Source organism: Hoplias malabaricus, chromosome 6, assembly GCF_029633855.1.
Source record: "Hoplias malabaricus isolate fHopMal1 chromosome 6, fHopMal1.hap1, whole genome shotgun sequence".
NCBI classification, from domain to species: domain Eukaryota; kingdom Metazoa; phylum Chordata; class Actinopteri; order Characiformes; family Erythrinidae; genus Hoplias; species Hoplias malabaricus.
Genome location: NC_089805.1, coordinates 51525534 through 51550292, shown reverse-complemented (window position 1 = coordinate 51550292; position 24759 = coordinate 51525534). Strand labels below are relative to the sequence as shown.

At 40.9% G+C, this 24759-nt stretch overlaps 1 protein-coding gene across 1 annotated transcript in view; it reads left to right on the top strand.

Moving 5' to 3' along the window:
* The window catches only part of LOC136699927 (stonustoxin subunit alpha-like), a 52318-nt gene that overhangs the window by 9667 nt on the left and 17892 nt on the right, over positions 1-24759 (top strand). Inside the window, exons 2-4 of the mRNA XM_066674995.1 lie at positions 8820-8866; positions 12164-12256; positions 20025-20117. Coding sequence (XP_066531092.1) covers positions 8821-8866; positions 12164-12256; positions 20025-20117 — 232 coding nt within the window. The 5' untranslated portion in view covers position 8820. The remainder of the gene's footprint in view (positions 1-8819; positions 8867-12163; positions 12257-20024; positions 20118-24759) is intronic.

Below are 24759 nucleotides of genomic sequence, written 5' to 3'. Positions count from 1 at the left end.
TCAGTAAAATATCATTTCTTCACACTGACAGACCTGGTTTGAACAGCTGGAATGGTTTCAATATTAAAACAGACACTGAAGTGGTCAGAGATCCCAAAATCATTCACAGATATAGATTAAATATTCAGCCCTTTGGTAATAACCAAGTCCAGTGTGTGCACGTGATTGTGGGTAGGTACATTCACATGCTGGGACAGACCAAAGACATCAAGTAAAGAATAAATTCCTTAGTAGTTTTGTCCAAGGCATTATCTATGTGCACATTAAAGTCCCCTGAGATGACAAAGTGATCAAAGTCAGTCATAATCACAGTTCAATTTTTATTATTTTATACAAAACAGATTCCAAAAAAGTTGGGACACTAAACAAATTGTGAATAAAAACTGAGTGCAATGATGTGGAGGTGCCAACATTCATTCATTCATTCATTATCTGTAACCGCTTATCCAATTCAGGGTCACGGTGCCTACCTGGAATCATTGGGTGCAAGGCGGGGAATACACCCTGGAGGGGGTGCCAGTCCTTCACAGGGCAACACAGACACACACACACATTCACTCACACACTCACACCTACGGACACTTTAGAGTCAGGTGCCAACATCTAATATTTTATTCAGAATAGAACACAAATCACAGATCAAATGTTTAAACTGAGAAAATGTATCATTTTAAGGGAAAATATGTTGTTTCAAAATTTCATGGTGTCAACAAATCCCAAAAAAGTTGGGACAAGGCCATTTTTTTACCACTGTGTGGCATCCCCCTTCTTCTTACAACACTCAACAGACATCTGGGGACAGAGGAGACCAGTTTCTCAAGTTTAGAAATAGGAATGCTCTCCCATTCTTGTCTAATACAGGCCTCTAACTGTTCAATTGTCTTGGGCCTACTTTGTTGCACCTTCCTCTTTATGATGCGCTAAATGTTCTCTATAGGTGAAAGATCTGGACTGCAGGCTGGCCATTTCAGTACCTGGATCCTTCTCCTACGTAGCCATGATGTTGTGATTGCTGCAGAATGTGGTCTGGCATTATCTTGTTGAAAAATGCAGGATCTTCCCTGAAAGAGATGACGTCTAGATGGGAGCATATGTTGTTCTAGAACCAGAACATAGTTCTCTGCATTAATGGTGCCTTTCCAGACATGCAAGCTGCCCATGCCACAAGCACTCATGCAACCCCATACCATCAGTGATGCAGGCTTCTGAACGGAGCGTTGATAACAACTTGGGTTATCCTTGTCCTCTCTGGTCCGGATGACATGGCGTCCCAGTGTTCCATAAAGAACTTCAAATCGTGACTCATCTGACCACAGAACAGTCTTCCATTCTGCCACACTCCATTTTAAAAGACACCTGGCCCAGTGCAAATGTCTGAGCTTGTGGAGCTTGCTTAGAAATGGCTTTCTCATTGCACTGTAGTTTCAGCTGGCAACGGCGGATGGCATTGTGGATTGTGTTCACTGACGATGCTTTCTGGAAGTTTTCCTGAGCCCATTCTGTTATTTCCTTGACAGTGGCATTCCTGTTTAAGGTGCAGTGACGTTTAAGGGCCCGGAGATCATGAGCATCCAGTAGAGTTTTACGGCCTTGACCCTTACGCACAGCAATTGTTCCAGATTCTCTGAATCTTTTGATGATGTTATGCACGGTTGATGATGATGACTTAAAAGTCTTTGCTATTTTACGCTGGGTAACACCATTCTGGTATCACTGCACTATCTTTCTGCGCAACAATGGTGGAATTAGTGATCCTCTTACCATCTTGGCTTCAGAGAGACACTGACACTCTGAGAAGCTCCTTTTATTCCTAATCATGTTGTCAATTGACCTAATTAGTGTTAATTGGTCTTCCAGCTGTTCGTTATATGCTCAATTCCTTTTTCCAGCCACTTATTGCTACTTGTCCCAACTTTTTTGGGATTTGTTGACACTGTGAAATTTTGAATCAACATATTTTTCCATCTCCACATCATTGCATTCAGTTTTTATTCATAATTTGTTTAGTGTCCCAATTGTTTTGGAATCCGGTTTGTACATTTTTATATATTTAATTTTTCTTGTGTCTTTGTCATACAGTTTTAGCTTAATTTTTCAGTTTAGTATTATTTATTCTGAAAATGTCTATATTTTATTTTATTCTATTTCTAGTTCCTATTTCCTTAACTCCTAATTTTGTTAATGTGTGTGGACAGTTGTTAAAGCATTTCACTGCAAGTTGTACCATGTGACTAATAAACTTTAATTTGATTTGGTTTGACATCTAAAGTGTGACTAAAGTAGTGCCTAGGCCCTGTTACATTTTGAGTAATACAAAAAGAGTCTAGGACTGAAGTAAATTCCTTTTTTCGTGGGTCTTCTGCCTTCTCAAAATGTATCTTAAAATCTCCTACTATTATTACAGTATCTTTGCACACCTAGGTTTGCAGCAAAATTACTAAATTCCTTTAGAGATTCCGAGTAGGGCCCTGGTAGTCTGTAAATATTAAATAATGAAAATGCTTTCTTGATTATGACCGGATTTTTAAAGATGATGGAAGAACCTCAGAAGATGTAGTTGTCACATGGTTTCTGATTGATTTCGAGGGTATTTTGGTAGATTACACATATTCCATTAATCTTGGGCTATGTACATAATTATAGCCTACAGGGGTGGCTTGAATAATCATCCGGTCAAAGCCACATTTCTGTGAGGCAAAAAACATCAGATTTATGATCACTTTAATTTAATTTAATTTAATTTTGGTGATCTTATATTGAGTAACCCAAATTTTAGATGTGAGTCTATATGTCTATATGCTATGCTGCAAGAAAGTAAGACATAACCCTCGTACATTGGGTGGACAGCATCCCTACCTATAAGGCAAGGCAAGTTTATTTATAGAGCACCGTTCATACAAAAGTGCTTTACAGAAAAAAGATTTAAAAAACAGTTAAATTAAAAACAAGAATAAAAATCATAAAAGTCCAATAAAACAATTAAAATAGTGCAGTAAAAGGAAATAAAAGTAATTTAAAAGTGTCTAAAGTCAGGGCTCTTCTAATATTCTCAGCTGGTTCCATTTAAAGCAGTTACCCAATCAGCATTTTAAGAACTTAAGTAAGATCAGAGATTTTCTGACTAAACGAGACCTGGAGAAACGTATCCATGCTTTTATTTCTAGCATTGATTACTGTAATGGTCTCTTAACTGGACTTCCAAAAAAGACCAATAAACAGTTTCAGCTGATTCAAAATGCAGCTGCTAGAGTTCTCACTAGGAGCAAAAGAATAGATCACATCACCCCCATCCTCACATCCTTACACTGGATACCAGTCTGTTACAGAATAGACTTTAAGGTGTTATTACTGGTCTATAAATATCTAAATGGGGTAGGACCAGTGTATTTATCAAATCTACTACAGAGATATGAGCCGAGCAGAGCTCTCAGATCTTTAGGAAATAGTCAGGTAGTCCTGCCTCAGGTCAAAACTAAACATGTAGAAGCAGCATTTAGCTCCGGCGCCACCCTTAACATGAGACTTAAAATGATCTGATCCATTAATACACCAAGGTTGTGAGCCAGTTCTTTTTGAGGGCTCTCGAGTCCAGATATGCAGCCAATCATTGCTGTTCCCAAATATTATAATCTCAGTTTTATCTTTGTTCAGCTGCAGAAAGTTGTGTCCCATCCAGTTAGTGATGTATTCAAGGCACTTACACAGTGAGTCATTGGACCAGAGTCGTTTGGGGACAGGGCCATGTAAATCTGAGAATCATCTGCATGGCTGTGATAGGAACAGCCCATAGTTTTGTAGAATCTATATAAATTAAATAAAAGTGGACCAAGAATAGAACCCTGGGGTCACCACAAGTCCCTGGCATGTTCTTTTAAATATTATTTTCTATTTCTACAAAGTAGTTCCTGCATTCCAGGTAAGAAACAAACCACTTCAGGATGGTTCCTGAGAGTCCAACCCAGTTTGCGAGTCTATCTATAAGAATCTTATGGTCAATGGTATTAAAGGCAGCACTGGGGTCAAGAAGTAATAGAAGAGATACCTTTCCATTTTCCATATTTAAGTGAATGTCATTAATTACATTGATTAGAGCAGTCTCAGTGCTCTGTGATTAGACCAGAACTCAGAATGGAATTTGTCTAGTCTACTGTTTAAGGACAAAAAGCTAGTGATTTGCCTGAAAATTATTTTCTCAATGAATAAATGAATAAATTAGAAATTGGTCTATAGTTACATTTCTGAGACGATTCTAATCTTTTCTTTTTTAGAAGACGCTTTACAACTGCAGTTTTTAGTGATCTCGGAAAGACCCCTGACATGAGTGAGGTGTTTAGAATGTGGAGTAAGTCTTATATATAACAGTATATATATATATACATATATATATATATATATATAATATATATATAATTTATATAATATAATCAGCTATCATTGACCATTTAAATCCTGGTCCAAACCAATAGGGTTGCTGTGGCTGTTTATGCTCTGATCAGCAACCAGCTACACCTAACACTGAAGGTTACTCATTGGGCCCAGCCCATGCTCACACATCTTGGCCTCTGCATCTCTAGCTCTTTACAGGGATCATCAGGTCGGCACCTCCCCTCATTAATGTTTCATTCAATTAAGCCTATGACACCTCCGGAAGGCTCAACATTATAATCTTGCTGCCCAGATCCAGCCCCAGCTTTACAACTCTCTACCATAATTTTAACCATGACTGACAGTAAATGCACATTGGCCTCCCTGGTAATTAAGGCTGTACCAAGCCCTACTGGCACCACTCAGTGCCACCAGTTCCATGTAAACTTATATGTAATACATCACTGGCAGTTGTAACAAAACAGCACTCACCTGTCCTGTCTATTTCCCCGACTGCTTTACAAATACTACCTAGACCTTTCAGCTGCTTCTGATAACTCCTTCACAGCTGCCCTTAATTTTTGGCCCCTGATGCTATACCGCAGAAGAAGGGCTGTAGCAGACTTGGTTACAAATGCCCTAACAGCTATCTGCACCGGTCTTACATGTGCCTGCCACCAGCATTTCTTCACCTCATCCGACAGGTCTGTGTACACCAGCTTCTTCCTTTCAAAAGCTTCATGTACTGCATCCTAAAATAAAATTGTTACCTCCATGTTATAAACTATCTGATTATGTTCAGTGTATAACACCATGTCTGGCTCAGTGTAGTTAACTTAATACACTCTTGGACATGTAGTTTTACCTACATTCACCAGCAATGTATTTCAACCCATTTATTAATATTTATACCCTGCACATGCTCCTAAATATTTTCCCCCTCATGCACAAACCTAACCACTCTATTACTACAACCACTCAGCAATGTATTAAACTCTAGACATTTGCTGTCCAGCCCTAAGCACCTGATTATGTTTCCATGTATACAGAGCCTGCAACAAACTAACCTTACAAGCTGATAGAATATGCTTCAGCATGCCAACCCCTGTACATAATCTACAACTAGAGTCTTCATCTACCTACTCTACACGATTTTGAGGACGTCGTAAGTTGCTCCCAGCAAAACCTAATATAACTTGACTCCATTGCCCACAGCTCTTGCCAAGTGATCCTCCATTACTCTAAATTCTCCTTGTGACACTGCTGTTGTGCACCTTGACTCCTCTTCCTGCTTGTGTTTAAAACTAGTCATCATATGGCTTCTTTCTCATAATGTTTCCATGAATCACCACACCCAAAACCTGCTCTTCCACATTTCACTTGGCCAATCACATCCCTTAGATCTCATGAGCTAGCTACCTCCACTGCCACTTGCAGATTCCACTACCTTTTTGGTTTTGTGATTAGCACTGCTGCTTCTACCACTGCATCCTTAGACCATAATAAAATAATCTAATCTTCATTTAACCTCCCCAGCAACTGCCACATGCAAGGCACCATACTCATACCCTAACTGGGGGAACTGCAATTTCTCCCTGCTCTATTCACAGCAGTCACAAGGTAAACTAGAAATTGTAATTATACACAGGATATACTATAAATGAATGTGTGAGTGGGTGTCACCCTGTGAAGGACTGGCGCCCTCTCCTGGGTGTGTTCCTGCCTTGTGCAGTACATAAAGTGGTTACAGATAATGAATGAATGCATATAATATAAATGAATGAAGAGCAATATACTTAAAAATGAATTCATCAGATAATTTTCCAATTAATACACAATTAAACAAATATATTTAAAAACATTATTTAAATTATTACTTAATATATTTACAATTATTTTAAAGTACAATGCATTTTAAAGTGGAATTAATCAAATGATGTTCCAAAAAAATATATCATACATGAATTAAGACCATTCATTTAAAAAATGAAATAATGAAATACAAATAAATAAAAATTATATCGATTTAAAATTAATTTAATCAAATAAATAAATAACTATAAAATTAAATGTATAAATGAAAACCAGTAACTTGATTTCAGCTGCAAAATAATTGGCGCTCACGTATGTATTTACATAAGTAGTTGTAAAAAAAAAATCTGAAATACAAACTAGAAAACAGTGGTCTCAAAAAAAGCATTATAAAAATTAAGTGGATGTCATGTATAGCCCTGTCTACTGTTTTCCTGCTGTTTGTGTATCATTATTTCCTTTGTTTATCATGTTTTTAAGCACATGGCTCTTTGTTTTGTTCCTGTCTTCCTTGTCTCTGCCTTTGCTCCTCCCTCATGTGCCTCCTTTGTGTTCCTGCCCCCTTGATATCTGTCCCAGGTGTTTCTTTTGTGTATATATATCACCTTATTTATAATATAGAATATAATAAATATATGAATAAATATATAAATAAATACATTATAAACAAGTTGTTTAGAGTCATTTGTCTTTCTAATAATCTACACAACTATGCATAGGAAAAATTTAAACAGAATCATTTCCAAATACACCAAAATTAACTCCACCTCTCACCAAATAAAAAGTGTCCTTGGTTTGTGAAAGCACAACATACATTAAATGTATTATTGTTATTGTTTGTTACATCCCACCATCTATTTTGTATGACGGCATCTAGGGGTATCAAGGAATGGGTATAACAAGTAGTGTGTGATGCAATATGGAAGTGAGGGAAACACACAAAGTGCTCTGTACAACTTTTATCTGAAGCTAGTTTACAGGGTACAATAAAGCAGCAATTGTAGTGTGATATGGTGTAAAATATACGACATGTAAAGGCAAATGTAGTTATAGAAGTAAAGTATAAAGTAGAAGACAAACAATCCAACATGCTAAAACCAACCAAATACCAATACTGGGTGGATAGTGCCAAAGAAAAGAAATAAACAAAAAAACAACTTCCCTAACAAATAAAACTAACCTACACCAAAAATACAGATATGACACCCACACCTTACCTAGTGTATATATACACAGGTTTGATCCTAACATGGAAGTGTACAGGCACCTGTCAACACCAGCAGTGGTGGTAGAGATTTTTAATGAGGGGAAAGGAATCAACAGTTTTCAAAATGGCTAATATGAAGCTAGGCTAAACCTAAGCTAGTAGCAGCATAACTAGGCCTCAAGCTCTAGCTAGAGAATGTAATGAAGTAACTGTAATGGAAAAATGCAGATTAACACTAATGAGTAATGTTTCATAATAACTAATGACAAAAGATATGGGGTTTTGATTAATCTTAGTTAATTCTTAGTCATATAGTAGGCCTTAGTGCTTGAAGTTGTGGTTACAGTGACCTGTGGAAAATTACAGGCCTGAGCAGTTTAGAAGGAACTGAAGGACATTCTCACCATTTCTCCACCAATAAGGGAATGTTAAAACGTTGCTGGTGTACGTGACTGGGACACTATATGTATGACTTGATTTTGTTCAATAAACTCGTGAGATTAGAGAGAATCTTTGACTGTGTCTTATTCCTCTGTTCTCCCCAAATAATTCTTTGAGCAATTGATCTATCGATCTTCCCTTCTGGTCTCATTTATTAAAAAGGAAAAATTTAGGAAAAGGAACCTTAACAGCAACAACCTCAATAACCTCAATTTAAGCTAGCACAAAGATCAAACAAAATAGCAGCAACCTCTGTAAACCTAAGCTAGCAACAACAAACCTCAAACCATAACCAACAACAACACACTCTCATACAAAAGCAGAAATCTCCCTTTGCTTGTTACCCTTCCTTGTGTTCCACTTGGTGGGCTTTATATCCAAGAAGTCCCGCCTCTTTAATTTATAATAATTATAATTATTATAATAATAATGCATTATTAGGTGCTGTCCTGCTGATAATGACACCTTCAGTTGTAAGTAATATACTTTTTAAATTTAAAATTATTGTTTATAAAAAAAATCTGAGCCAAATCCAATAAAAAATCTGTAGACTATTTAATGTTAGTAGGTTATGGCATCACATCAATGTCAAAAGTAGAGGGTGCAAAATCACCAGGGGGAAAATATAAATCTGCAAGTTTGTGTGTGTAAATCTTTTTCTTGGGAGCACAGACAGAGGAACTCTTCACACACACATCATAATCTTGCTCTCTAACTGTCCTATTTCCCTCTGTTACCTTCTGCACTCTAGAGGATATTCCATGCTCAGGTTTGAATTGGCTGGGTATTGACAGTTTGGGGACGGGGTCAGGGTCATTTCTCTGAGTGAATGTTATTGGCTGAGGTTTCACTTTTCTGTGACTGCCCGCCTCATATATTGTATATGGCCCACATTAGACTGTGTGTGACCAGCACAAACTCATCAGGACACGGATCTGTTTATTCTTTATTAATTCTGTAATATCACACACTGTCCTGTGTGTGTGTGTTTCAGGATGGGGAATACAGGGCAGAAGAGTCTCAAAGCCAGTAAGAGAAAAGGTAAGTTTCTCTCTCTCTCTCTCTCTCTCTCTCTCTCTCTCTCTCTCTCTCTCTCTCTCTCTCTCTCTCTCTCTCTCTCTCTCTCTCTCTCTCTCTCTCTCTCTCTCTCTCTCTCTCTCTCTCTCCCTCAATTGTTCTATCTCTCTCATCTCTCTCCATCCCTCACTCATATCTCCTTCTCTCTGTCCCCATTGGTCTCTTTCTCCCTCACTGTCTATATCTGTTTACTTCCCTACCATGATTTCTTTCTTTCTCTCTCTAAATTTACATTTACAGCATTTAGCAGACAATCTTACAAATGTGCTTAGTGTTCCAACAATGTTTATCCTCGCTAGTACAAATAGGTTAGAGTCAAATCTCCTCTTGAGCTCAGACACTGCCAGGACAAGGGCCAGTGATGATACCTAGAAAGAGCTAAATATATTAAGTGCAATACACATCATATAGTCAGTGCTATACCAAGAATGAACAACTCATTCTCACTCTGCCTCTTGCCTCTAAATGACAGACCATATAAGATCATAGAAGGACAGACATTTGTCTTGCCCTCTATTTGTCCTTCTATGTTGTCTGTCCTTCTCTGTAATCTGATAAGTGTGTAAAATTAATCACATGAAGCGCTGAAAGCACTGTGAATTCCAAAATTCTGAGAAGGCTAAAGATGGAAGATGTCTGTCGTTAGATAGCTGAAATTGTTTCCTAGGCTTGACATATCAGTTGTTGTAGCTGGGATTTAGGAAGTGTATGGTTTCTGAAAATGGTGGCACTGGTGTGGGTTAAATGAAGTGAAAGATGTTAGATAAAGTTAGTGAGGCCATGAGCTGGTGGTGAAGAAAGGCGATCGATAACAAGAATATCACCAAGAAAATGGAGAACAAAAGGAAGGTTTTGTACACAGAGCAGGATCCAAAAGAGGGTTTCTGCAATGGTAGATTATTTTTGGACTGGTTTACAGTGAAAGGTGAGAGACAGAAAAGTAGTATTTTTTGTTCTAGCAGATGCCCCCAAAAATATACCAGAAATCCGGGTGGAGAGGCAGAACCTTAAAAGCAGAAATGATATCGGACTTTGTCAGCTAAGCACCACGAACGGCAAGTTTGATTAAGGTGATGTCATGACCTACACTCATAAAGCAGAGTGAGAATTTGGTGGGCCCAATTCATAATCAGGTTCATACACTGGATTTAGTGTTCACTTTATGCTTGTGTCCCCACAGTTTCTGTGACTGATTTATTTGCATCTGACCATAAATGCATTACTTTTAATATGTCATTATTTATGAATAGGTTTGGCTCTTTGTACAATCAGGGATTTTAACACTGAAGTGAAATCATAGTTTTCAAATGAGTTTACAATGTTTAGTGACCATTTGTCCCTCATTGTACTAATGTTAATGAACTGGCCAGCTCTTTTAACAGTGTAGGTTTAAATGTTTAGACAAGGTTGTCCTTATTAGAAGAAGGATGAAAAATCTGGTATATTGTACCCCATGGATAAATGATTAAATCATGCACTTGAAAAGGATATGTAGGAGAATAGAATGAGAATGGAAAAGGTCACTGCTTCAGATTAATTATTTATATTTAATGGATTAGTTGTTTAATACTAAGATAAATGAGGATAGGGCCATATATTTCAATAACTAAAAAAATACACAACCCAAGGTTTTTGTTTTCTAGGATAGACACTTACTAAATGGGGTGGCTGTGAGCAAACCTAGTCCTGAGATTGTTTTAAAATTACTATTACATTTCTTGTGAACCTATATTACATTGTGTAGCAGTGGGGTCTTGTGAGATACCTCTCGCACGTGGCAAGTTCATATGTTTATGTTTCTATGCACTTTCAAAGGTTTTTTAGCCCTGAAAGAGAGTAGAGGAGCTCAGAGCTCTGTTTGTGTGTATGTGTGTCTCTAGAAACAAATACAAAAATTATATTTTACATTATGTCATGACTGACATGGTCCTTGGAATACTACTCTGGGACTGGCAAAGGGGTGTTTGTCCCTGTTTAAAAAAAAAAAAAACGGGACAGAAGATGGCTTAAGAATGTCTGTCAGCCTGCCATCAGAAATACTCCATCACAGGCTTACACAGGTATTGGCTGGACTGACAGGAGTGTTTACTATTGCAGATGGTATCTTCATCACTGAAGAAGACAAGAATGATGATGCATGTGATCATGACCTTAAGCTGAGGAGATCCTAGATGTGTGCAGGGAGCCCAAGTTTAAACTGAACATTGAGCAGAAGAAAGAAGTGCCTTAGATTGTCACAGATTAACATCTGAAGGACTGAAATGAGAAGTGCCAATTCCAACAGACATAAAAGGTCTGCAGAGGCTAGTTGGCATGGTGAATTATCTCAGCCATGTCTGTGTGCATTTAGCCCATTATAATGAGGTCCTGAGACAATTGACATGCAAAGATTAATGTGGGACTGGACAGATGTGCAAGAGCATGCATTCAATTAAATAAAACACACAGTCACACTAGGACACTTAATTCATCTAGCAGACACACTCAGAAGAGCCTACTGACTGAAATGGGACACTGTGGGTTCTGTTTTAAGCTGAAATTGAGACCATAAAAATGATCCAATATTTGCACATGTTGGGGGGAAATCAGCAAAGAATTAAGGGACATGCAAAATGAAACAAACCACTATAATCCCTGAGATTGAATATACAGTATTTCTGAGTTCTCAGAGAAGTGTTACTGATGATACAGTATCTGCTCAAACACAGGATCAGCACGTGACGACCACATGAATCGTGCAGTATGTTGAACTACCAAAATATAACATATGAGCAGAGGGTGAAGAGGGTGTAGGAACAGGAAGAACTACCAAATGTGTAAGACAGAAGAACCAGGCAGTCAGTTTGGGAGAGAGAAGAGCCTGCTGGTTTAACAGATATATTCTAGCAGTTATCCCACTGTCAGTAGAGAAACTGTGCTCCTTTATTTAGACGTATCATCACTGTCACTATAAACACGTTTAACAGTAAAGGGGAGTATGATCTGATCAGTGGGTCTCTGCTATAAATCATAAAGTAAAATATTACTTTTGTGTCTCTCTGTTTGTTGTTCACCACTAAAGGCATGAAACTGGATTATTTTATTTACTTTCTGTGTGTTGTACAGCATCTTCTCGACTACACACAGCTCACGTAGCCCTTCAGTTACACATTCTGTTGAGTTAAATGATGTGTAAATAGTGTTTTCAGTGTTATGTTGTAACTAACATCAGGTACATGGCAACACCACTCTGAAATTGTTAGTTTTCTCATGCTGTTCCAGGTTCACGAGACTCCAACCTGGAGATCAGTGCCCTCAGCAAACCACTGGATCTGGGCACGCTCTGCAGTGCCCTAAACGACCAACTAATCCCAGGTACTCACCACACGCCTCATGATCCCCTTCCCAAATCCACATTTCTTCTCAGTTTTTTTTCAGTAGTAAATGTAAAATTGGCAATCTGTTGTTATTCTGCCTATCTCTTGGTGTTTTTGATTAATGGTGTGATTGATTAATATACAAAATTAAGCTATTTTTAAAGGTTGATGACAACAAAAGCACCTGAAAATATTGGCCACATACACAAATTGTCCAGAAGTTGTATATTATAGCATTAAATACGCCTTAATAAAGTTAGCTTGCCTCACCAGTAGAGGCACTAGTGCACCTGGAGATCAGTCACATACATAGACAACATATAGAATAAAGAATAGAATGTGTTGGATGTAGAAAATCAGAATAAGAATGCTGTATCTGTGCCAGGCTTGGGTAAAAGAAATCAATACAAATAAAAGTAGTATTCACGTATTAAATAATCCCAGAAATGTATTAACCCTTAGTGTATGAATGAAAGTTTCCACTGACCTTACTATCTAGATTCACATTATTTGCATCATTGTTCCACTGCTTCCAGGAGGAATACAGTGGTCCAGGTGGGGATTGTAGTCAGATGAATGTGGTTTCTTTTCTTTCATAAGAAATTTGACTTTTGGGACTTTTATCTTCAGAAATATAGCTTGGTCCTCTTGTGAGTTGTCACCTAAGGGCACCAGAAGGTCTGAAAGGCTGATCCACTCACCATTGATATGTAAAATACATACCAAAACAGCCTCTGTCTTTCCTGATCAATGTAAGATCTGGAATAAAAACTTTCAGAAACAATTGTGTCCACACCTGGTAAGAGAGAGCCCTCAGCGCATGCTCAAAAATATGACACCATGTGACACCAAAGTCTTCTGTGGTCTAGCATGTCCTTCTAAAAATCCCTGTATAGTTTGAATGTTGTATATTTGTTTCTTTCATCCTAATGATATAATTCTCTCTGATTAAGATTGTATAAATCTAAGAAAAACTTTCTTACATTCCTGAAGTCACTGAGGTAACACACCCAGATTGTAAGTCTGAATACATTGCATCTGCCTTTGTATTTGAAACTAGTTTGTTTGTATGCCCTGAGCAATGAACTGTGGAAAAGTCCACCAGGAAACATGTTATTCCAATATCTCTCTCCTGAGATAGTTTATTATTAAGACACTATCTGAATGAATCCTTCTTTGTCTTAATTCCCACCAAATCCAGAGGGCGGTTTCTCAGGACTAAACTCCAGCCTGAACCCTCAGGACCCATCACCAGTTGCTCTGCTGATCAGACTGCAGGCTCCTTCCTTGAAATGGGACCTACCAAACTCTTAAAAATGGCCCACGCAGTTGAGTTAAGTCAGTCAGAGAGAAAAGTCAAGCCAGAGAGGAGTCGAGTCAGAGAAAAAAGAAGTGAGTCAGAAAGGAGCATGCAAGGAAGGAGTAAGCAACAGCAAGTTCGAAGTCAACAGCAACCGCAACAAATCCAGTTCCTACCCAAAGTTTTGACTTGAGGATCCACAATCATAATTCACTCCTCTCAGAGAAGCTTGACTTCACATAAATAAATTTCCAATAGAACTGACTACATTTTAAGTACCTTCTGAAGAAAAAAAGAAAGAAAATTTGATAATTATTTGTTTTTGTTTTATTTTACAACAACTTTCCTCATATTCTTCCAGTCCTAGGCTCTGCAGCTTCCACACCACACAGAGATGCAGCTTGTCAGAATGCTCTCTATGGTGCTTTTGTAAAAGGTAGTGAGGATGGGCAAGGGCAGGTGGACTTTCCTCATCTTACGCATAAAGTGCAGATATTGCTGTGTTCTCTTGACCAGTGACACTGTGTTTAAAGACCAGGTGAGTGTTACGACTCAGTCTAGGGTTGAGCCGTAACAGAATGAGCTGTGTGTTGGGATTAATGTATGGGAAAGGAATAACTGTAACAGAGATGTGAAGGTGGACAAAGAGGACACAAACAGAAATATAGAATGTATAATGAATAGAATATATATTGTATAGGTGATATTTACAATGACACAAACACCCCTCCTAACTGACCCACAAACTGCTCTAACTTAAAAGTAAACAAAAGACAATACATTACCTTACTCCCTATATATATATATATATATATATATATATATATATCATCATCATCATCATCATTTTATTTTCCGTGTCTCCATTTCAGGGTCGCGGTGGCAACAAGGCGAGCAAAGAAGCCCAGACGTCTCTGTCCCTTGTTACATTCACCAATTCCTCCTGGGGGATCCCAAGGCGTTCCCAGGACAGCCAGGAGATATAATCCTTCCAGCGTGTCCTGGGTCTACCCCGGGGCCTCCTTCCAGTTGGACATGCCTGGTATACCTCCAGTGGGAGGCATCCAGGAGACATCCTGATCAGATGCCCAAACCACCTCAACTGACTTCTCTCAATGCGAAGGAGCAGCAACTCTACTCCGAGCTCCTCCCTAGTCACTGAGCTTCTCACCCGATCATGGAGACTACGCCCAGCGACCCGTCGGAGAAAGCTCATTTCAGCTGCTTGTATCCACGATCTTGTTCTTTCGGTCATTACCCAGAGCTCATGACCATAGGTGAGAGTGGGAACGTAGACTGACCGGTAAATTGAGATCTTTGCTTTATGGCTCAGCTCTCTCTTCACCACAACGGTGCGGTACATTGACTGCAATACTGCAGACGCTGCACCTATCCTACGGTCAATCTCACCATCCCTCTTCCCATCACTCGTGAACAAGAACCAGAGATACTTGAACTCCTTCACTTGGGGCAGGTTCTCACCCTTTACCTGAAGGGAACATGCCATCTGTTTCTGGGAGATAACCATGGCCTCAGACTTGGAGGTGCTGATCCGCATACCGACCGCTTCGCAAACTGCTCAAGTGAATGCTGGAGGCCTCCGTGCGAAGAAGCCAGAAGAACAACATCGTCCGCAAAAAGCAGAAATGCCACCTCCTGAGCTCCTCGACAAAAGCCCTCCTGCCCCAGACTATGCCGCGCCACCCTGTCCATGAATATCAGGAACAGGAGTGGAGATAAGGCACAGCCCTGACGGAGTCCAATGCCCACACTGAACAAGCCTGACTTACTACCAAGGATGCGAACACAACTCAAACTCTGAGAGTACAAGGACCGCACGGCTCGCCGGAGCGACCCTGGCACCTCATACTCCCGGAGCACCTCCCACGGAATCTCTTGGGGAACACGGTCATATGCCTTCTCCAAATCCACAAAGCATGTGTAGAGTGGAGTAGCAAATTCCCACGCCCCCTCAATCATCTGTGCAAAAGTGAAGAGTTGGTCCATAGTTCCACGGCCAGGATGAAATCCGCATTGTTCCTCCAAAATCCTAGGTTCGAAAAAAGGTCCCCTTTTTTGAAAATAGGAACCACCACCCCGGTTTGCAAATCCAAAGGCACCGTTCCCAAGGTCCATGCGATATTGTATAGGCATGTCATCCAAGACAGCCACACAGTATCGAGTGCCTTCAGTAACTCTGGGTGAATCTCATCCACTCCTGGAGCTTTTTCACCACCTCAGTGACTTCAGCCAAGGAAATGGAATCTGACTCCCCAGACACTTCTGGCCCTACCTCCTGCACAGGAGGCATGTCTCTCGGGTTAAGGAGTTCCTCAAAGTGCTCCTTCCAACGCCCAACAATACGCTCAGTCGAGTTCAGAGTTTCACCATCCTTGCTGAGCACAGCTTGGACAGTGTCCCCCCTCCCCCTCCTGAGCTGTCGGAGTGTTTTCCAGAACCTCATTGAGGCTGCCCGGAAGTCATTCTCCATGGCCTCTCCAAACTCCTCCCATGCTCTGGATTTTGCTTCAGCAACTGCCACAGCTGCAGCCTTTTTCGCCTGGCGGTACCAATCCGCAGAATCGTAAGTTCCCCGAGGTAACCAATCTTGAAAAGCCTCCTTCTTCCGCTTGACAGCTTCCCTCACCCCCGGTGTCCACCAACGGGTTCTTGGGTTGCCGCCATAACAGGCACCGACAAGCTTTTGACCACAGCTACATGCAGCCGCTTCCACGATGGAGGTCCGGAACAGTGTCCATTCAGACTCCATTCCCCGTACCTCCTCTGGAACATGTTAGAAGTTCTCTTGGAGGTGAGAGTTGAAATCCATCCAGACAGAGTCATCTGCCAGCTTTTCCCAGCACACCCTCACTATACGTTTGGGTTTACCAGGTCTGTCTGGCAGCTTTCCCCGCCATCGGATCCAACTCACCACCAGATGGTGATCGGTTGACAGCTCAGCCCCTCTCTTTACCCGAGTGTCCAAAACATACGGTCTCAGGTCAAAAGACACAACCACAAAGTCGATCATTGACCTTTGGCCCAGAGTGCTCTGGTACCAAGTACACTTATGAGCAATCTTTTGTTCGAACATGGTGTTCGTTATGGACAAACCATGGCTAGCACAGAAGTCCAACACCATCACACCACTCGTGTTTAGATCATAGCAGTCCGTTCCTCCCAATCACTCCTGAACTCCTGAGGCAGCTGATCTGAACATATCCCATTCAGTGCATTCAAAACAGTCCAGTAGTGACTCCATAGCCCACCTCAGGCCACAATCTCACCTGCCTCACTAAGTTTTTCTCTGATCATCAGGGGCTTATATGCAGGAATTTGCATAACAGATAAATGGTCTGAAGAGCCAAGGTGGTGGTGGGGGCAGCTCTGAATGTATTCTTTATGATGGTGTAGGCCAAATCTAGTGTGTTCATTCCTCTGGTTTCACAAATCCATATGTTGATGGAAGTTTGGAAGAATAATCTTCATATTGGCCTGGTTAAAATCCACAGCTAAAACGAAAAAGTCTTCAGGGTGGGTGATTGCAACTCACTGATAGTCTAGTAGAGAACATTTATAGCCTCCTTTGTATTTGCACAGGGAAGCAAATAAATAGCAATGATGGAAACTAGGGTAACCTTCCTGGGCAGATAGAATGGTCTGCAAAATGGTCATATACTTAATGTCTGATGAGTAGTGACTTGAGACTAACTTAGCATTTCTGCACCAGTTGTTATTCATGTAAATACATAAAACCACCCCTTCAAGATTTACCAATGAGTGCACAGTCCCTATCAGCACGGAATGTAGTTAGCTCCTCAATGTTAACAGCATTAATTTCAGCTGTAAAAATCTATTTTGTTCTAAAGAGAACAAACATCGGAGTGAAAGATAGAGGGATGTAACTTTCTGTAAGGGTTAAATAGAAAGTAAGCAAAGCAGTTCTCTGGGAATGAGTTCTCATGTCTGATTCTATAATTTGATATGCCAGTCTCAGTGCAGTCAGACAGCATTAAACAGCTGAAATCTGGTCCCACCTGCTCAAACATAAAAAACGTAATTCTAATCTTGGTCTTGGATTATCCACTGTGGTGATGGACTATGACACCTTGCAGTTTTATGTGGTTGGTGCTACTACAATTCAAGCAGCATTGCTGATCTCAGACAGACTTGTGTGAAGACAGACATAAATGTGAACTTATATGTTAATGTTAAGAGTCTGATTTAGCAATAAACGAAGGAAAGGATGCACAGAGAAAGGCAGGTGGCATAAACATGCCTTTTCAAGGTAAGTCCTCAGACAAATGTTACTGATTATGCAGTATCTGCTTAAGCCAGGATCAGCACATGCAGACCACATGAATCATGCATAAGTATGTTGAACTACCAAAACTACCAAGATTAGTTGAGGAATTTAAATGTGCAAAGATGAGTCATGGCATGCTGAAGGGTTGGCATATTCTATCAGCTTGTAAGTTTAGTTTGTTGCAGGGGAGTTATACATGAAGACATAATCAGGTGCTAAGGGTTTTAGGACATTTGTTGGACAGCAAACACCTAGAGGTTAATGCACTGATGAGTGGCTGTAGTACAAAAAAAAGTTTCTACATGAGCTGTAAAAGAGTTAGAAACAGCTGAATCGTCTAGTCAGTGGTTGTGGATAAGGAGAGCACAGATTACTTTGGGAAATGCACTGGAGAGGTGCTATTGGGATTGTTGGTGATGTAGCACGTAAAGTTCACCTGGAACTGGTGGCACTGAGTATGCATTATCGGTGCCATCGGGGTTAGGTACAGCTTTAGTCACCTCGGAGTCCAGTGTGGATTTACAGTTGTTGATGGTTAAATTAACTCAGAGGAGTGTGTGTCTGGGATGTCAGACTTCACTGTTGAGGCTTCTGGGAGGTGTTGTGGGCTTAATTCAGTGAAATGCAGATGAGGGGAAGTGCCTGCCTGATGACCCCTGTGAAGCACTAGTGATGAAATGGGTAGTTTGTACCCATGTGCTGGTAACCATAGTTGTTAATGGTTGCCAGTTGCTGATCAGATCATAAACGGCCACAGTTAACCTAGTGGAAGCGGATTGCCCATCATGTGAAACTCTAATGGAATGGCATAGAATATTTTACATCTAATCCTGTATATGATTATAATTAATATGAGCAAGGGTGTAGGAAGAGGAAGAAATATCAAAAATATAAGACAGAAGAACCTGGCAGTCAGTTTGGGACAAGGGCATAGAATTAGCATGGACAGAAGTGACGTGTCCTCACAAAAATCCAGCGATTATTGAATTGTTCCCATCAATAATTTGAAAGGGTTAAATCATGTTCTCTGCTCGAGTCCTACCTGCCCGTAACACATATGGCAAGTGTGACCGGCTGTGCCTTTTCCCCTGCTGTCATGTGAGACTCTGTTGCTGTATTTGGATGTTACTAGCTCCAAGAAGGAAACAATTCCAGTCATATGAGAGACTTAATGTGCAAGACTCAGGTGGAAAAGTGAGTGATGATGGCAGCAACAAATAAGAAGGTGGACATAAGGAGCTATTTTTCAAAGAAACATGTAAGCCACTTAAAGTCAAGTTCGCTAATGAAATTAATTAAAATATTATTAAAGGAAATTATTAAAGGCAATGCTAGGCTTTGACACACATCATACAGCAGACTACAACTGTCTGTAGCTATGATTAACTTTATTTGAAAATTAATTGCACAACAAACTGACAATGGTCAGTTATATTACCATCTCCCAGAGTAGCATGTCAACTTCAGTTGAAACTCTCTATGTCAAGAGAAAAATGTAGCCTTGTGCATGGATATTATTAGCCTGCAGAGGCTGTTAAGTTTACATGTCTAACCTTAGAATTTTGGTAACACAATAACTTTTCATTCTAATGGTACTGGTGGGTTCATTGGGTTAACATGTTTTTGAGACATAAAGTATCACGAGGAAGTTATGTGCTTTTGCAAATATTTCACTTTGCAGAGCAGTCGGCACAAATTGTTTTAAAAATGCACTCACTGTGCAAACATTAATGAAACAGAATGGTTTGGGTAACAGAATGGCATGCTGGTTTAACAAATACATCCTAGCGCGTATCCCACTGTATGTAGAGAAACTGTGCTCCTTTATTTAGATGTATCATCACTGTCACTACATTTTACACATGTTATGGGACTACGAACTGATCAGTGGTTTTCTGCTAAAATAAAGTAAAATATTAATTTTGTGCCTTTTATTTTGCATTATCAAGGGAATGATATTGGATGTTATTATTTGTTTTCTGTGTGATGTACAGCATCTTCCCAACTATACAGTCCACGTAGCCCTTCAGTTACACATTCTGTTTAGTTAAATGATGTGTAAATTTGAGTGTTTTCAGTGTTATGTTGTGAACTAACAGACTAACATCAGGTACATAGTACTACTGCTCAAAAATGATTTGTTTTCTCGTGCTGTTACAGGGTCAGGAGACTCCATCCTGGAGATCAGTGCCCTCAGCAGACCACTACATCTTGGTATGCTCTACAATGCCCGGAATGACAAACTAATCCCAGGTACTCACCCCTTTCCAAATCCACATTTCTTCTCATTTGTTTCAGTAGGAAATATAAAATGGACAGTCTGTTGGACTGTTCTTCTGCATATCTCTAGGTATTATGATTGATTAATGTATAAAATTAACCTGTTGGTAAATGTTGATGACATTAAAACACCTGAATACTCTGGTCACATACCCAAAAATGATGCTTTGTTTATTATAGAGTTCATTTGCCTTACTAAAGTTAGTTTGCTTCTCCCAAGGGTGTAAAATCAGATCCATGGAGGGACGGGGTGTGTGTGCAGGTTTTCATACGAACCAAGCAGAAGCCGCACCTCATTCCACATGGTTTTAATCAATGGATCTATTCAAAAGATCATGACTTTCAGTAGTGTGTGGCTTCTGCTTGGTTGAAAGGGAAACCTGCACCCACACCGTCCCTCCGTGGATTTGGTTTGACACAATTTGCCTAGCCAGTAGAGATACTAGTGGACCAGGGGATTAGTCACATACATATACACCATATAGAACAATGGGTAGAGTGTGAAATGCAAAAAATCAAAATATACTCAGGCTTGGGTAAAATAAAACTGAATAGTTGAACGTTTATATTATTTTATTAGACAGTATTTTATTTTAGATTATTTTATTTTCATTGTATTGTTGTTGAATTTTTATATAATTTTGTTTAAAACAAGGGTGTACTTGTGAAAATAAAGCCTTTAACAAAAGATTTCATTTAGTAACTTTTCAATGACAACCATTTTTATTAGGCCCTCCCATGCGAGAGAATACAAACACAATTCCACTTTTTTATCAGACATTAATTAAGCAAAGACATAAACAATAATCCTAATAAAACCTAAAAAAACTATTTTGTCAGAATACATTTGCTCCCTCTAATGGCTTTTGTTTTGTGAAGCAAACTTGGGTTTGTGAAAGTTGCTAAATAAATCATTAGTGTTCCAAGCACTAAAGTAATTTGCAAATTTCACAAAACCTATTTTCGTGAACATTTTCCTGGTGTTTGATCTTATCCTCGTGAACTTGGTGTCAAATGTTTGCAGGAGTATGTTGGTCAATATTTTTCATAAAAATCGGGAACTTTCGAATCAATCCAATCAATCGAATGGCCACCATATGCAAATGAATCTGTACCATTAATGGCATGTTTTACTTTATCCCTTGTAATTCCTGTATAATTTACTCAAATTGACTGAACTTTTAGATATTGCTTCGACATGATTCTGAGGTAGAATGCCTTTGCTGGTGCATGAAATATTATAGGGGCGCTATAATAGCTAGACCTTGCTAGATCTAGGTCTTTTTGGCAATACTGCAGTATTTACAAGGCATATCAGGTTGACATTTGGCATGTAGGTCCTGTGAGCAAGCATATATTTGGGAAATTAAGTCCAATCAACCTAGACCCCCCAGAAGCTGGCGCAGGAGGGAGCACGGAAGACAAGACAGACTAAGACAAGGAACCGTGGGTCTAGAGACAAGAGACTAGAATTTGGACAGAACGGGAACAGACACAGGAAATGGAGCTGGGAACTTGACAGGACTGGAAACTGAGGGCTGGACCTGGGACAGGACAGTAGACTGACAAAGGGGGGTGACAGGAGACTGAACAAGAGACTGGAACGAAGACAAGACAGGTGACTGAACAGGGCTAACAGGGGACTGGACTGGGCTTGGCAGGGGAACAGGGACCATGACGTTTACCGGGACGGACACGAACACCGTGACAGGGACAGGAATCGAAACAAAAGCAGACACTGGTACAGGGACAAGGAGAGAAACAGGAACTAGGACAGGGACAGACACGGGAACCAAGACAACATGGGGGCACCCAGGACTGGCAAATGTCTGAGGGGAAGACCGAGGAACCAGCCTGGGCACAGTTCTGGGGATCGGCCCCGAAGTCCTTGGGGCCGTCCCATAGACACGACCAAGAGTGGCCGGGGCTACCGTCACGGGAGCAGAAACGGCCGTAGCCACAGTCACGGGGGGCAGAAACGGTCGTACAAACCGCCTTCCCTGGGGCTTGAGTGGCTGGGGAAGCCGCCTGCTCAGGGACTGGAGCAACTGGGGGAGCCGCCCTCACGGGGAATGGAGCGGCTGTAGGCGTCACCTTCATGGGGAATAGAGCGGCTGGCTGCGCCACTTTCACAAGGACAGGAGCGGCTGGCTGCGCCACTTTCACGAGGACAGGAGCGGCTGGAGGCGTCGCTTTCATGAGGACAGGAGCGGCTGGAGGCGCCACCTTCACGGGGAATGGAGCGGCTGGCTGCGCCACCTTCACGAGGACAGGCGCGGCTGAGGGAGACGTGCTCATGGAGACAGGAGCGGCTGAGGGAGCCGCACTCACGGAGACCTCTAGACGTGCCATGAGGCTTGTAAGCTTCTCTTGGAGGTCAGGAGGGAGTGCAGAGAGGTGCTTGGGAGCTGGGGCCCTTGCGACGACGTCCATGGAAACAGGAGGCCCTGCAGCGACGCCGTCCATGGAGGCAGGGGACCCTGCAGCGACGCTGTTCATGGAGGCAGGGGACCCTGCAGCGACGCCGTTCACGGAGGCAGGGGACCCTGCAGCGACGCCGTTCACGGAGGCAGGAGGCCCTGCAGCGACGACATCCACGGAGGCAGGAGGCCCTGCAGCGACGATGTCCATGGAGGCAGGAGCCCCTGCAGCGATGTCCCACACTGTAGCTGTTAAGGGTTTAGGGGGTCTGATGGGCGCACTCATGAGATCCCCTAGAGGTGCGCCCCTGTTAGCCTCACCTCCGTAGTCCTGAGGTTGGAGGCTAACAGCCCCTACCCTTAACCCCCCCAAAAAAAATTTACCCGGACCTGAGGGGGTAATCCACCAGCGAGGGGGAGACTCCAGCACGCTTCCTTCACCGACTCCTTCGACTCGCACTGGTGCAGTTACTCGATTCATGAGTCGACTCCTTTGGTAGAGGATAAGGAACTGCGCCAGGCATGAGCTGGAGCCGGCTACTCCACTCCACCGCCCTTTCAAACAAAGTCTTTGTGCTAGCTGCGTCCATTTGAGGGTCGTTCATTCTGTTAGGAGCGAGGGGAGGACTGACTGAGGGCGGACACAAACGCTAATAACACAGACTTTATTTGACAGGAAATAAACAAAACAAACATTAACAAACTAAAGGGCAATCACGAAACGAGGAAAGAGCAAGACTACGAACGAGAATGACAGAAGACGACGAAACAAAGGTGAACATTACAAAGAACAAGGCGAACATAGTAAACCATACGAAGAACACTACAAAGAACCATGAACGACACCAGGAAGTGAGGGAAGGGGACTTAAATACAACAACAAACGAGAAACACCTGAAACGGATAACGAGAGTGACGAACAAGAGGGTGGAACAAAGGCGGGGCGTGAACGACAACTCTCTGCTGAGACAGAGAAAACAAACCTGACGAGACAAGGGCGTGACAGCACTCTTTGAGCTATAACTCAATCAAACCAATGGGTACACATGTGCATGACATTACGCTGAAGAAGTGTGCCAAATATGATTAAAAAAAATGCACATACAGGGAATGCTACAATTGGACAATAACTGAAAATTATTATTTTTTTAATTATTATAGTGCCACCCAAGTTTGCAGTAACAACAAAATATAAAGATAGTTTCAGAAGCCAATATGAAAAAAGTTTGTGCATTTTCATAACATATGTCAAAAGCATGTAAGACTTACATGTGATGTATAGAAGGCAAGCTGTGCAACAGTTTTAAGCAGAGCCTGGATGCAATGCAATTATGAAATTTCATTTTTTTATGTTTATTAAAATAAAGGTTCTTATGATTCTGATGATACCACATATGTCCATATTAGGTTATAATTTACTAGTTTTCAAATATATGCTGGTGATATTTAATCTCACTAATGTATTGCTTTCCTACCTACAAAGAATGAAGGCGTCTGGAATTGTGAGAGACAAACTCTAAAATCACATTGTATGATTTTTAAATAATTAATTTGGATTTCATTGAATAAAATAAGTATTTTATCACCTACTCACAAGCAAAAATTGTTTTTCTTTAAGAAGCCCCCCTATTCTGCACTAATTACCTGTATTAATTGTTCAATGAGTTTGAACTCATTATATACAGTATAAAAGACACCTGTCCACACACTATATCAATCACACTCCCAACTCTCCACCACGCCCAAGATCAAAGAGCCATCTAAGAACACCAGGGACAAAGCTGTAGACCTGCACGAGGCTGGGATGGGCTGCAGGACAATAGGCAGCAGCTTGGTGAAAAGGCAACAACTGTTGGTGCAATTATTAAAAAATGGAAGAAACACAAGGTGACTGTCATCTTCCTCGATCTGAGGCTCCATGCAAGATGTCACCTTGTGGGGTAAGAATGATTCTGAGAAAAGGTCAGGAATCAGCCCAGAACTACATGGGAGGACCTGGTCAATGACATGAATACGGCTGGGATAACAGTCTAAAAGATGACCATTAGTAACACACTATGGTCTCATGGATTAAAATCCTGCAGGGCCCCTGCTTACGCCAGCAAATGTCCAGGCCCATTTGAAGTTCACTATTGACCTTATAGATGATCAAGATGAGGCATGGGAGAAGGTCATATATATATATATATATATAT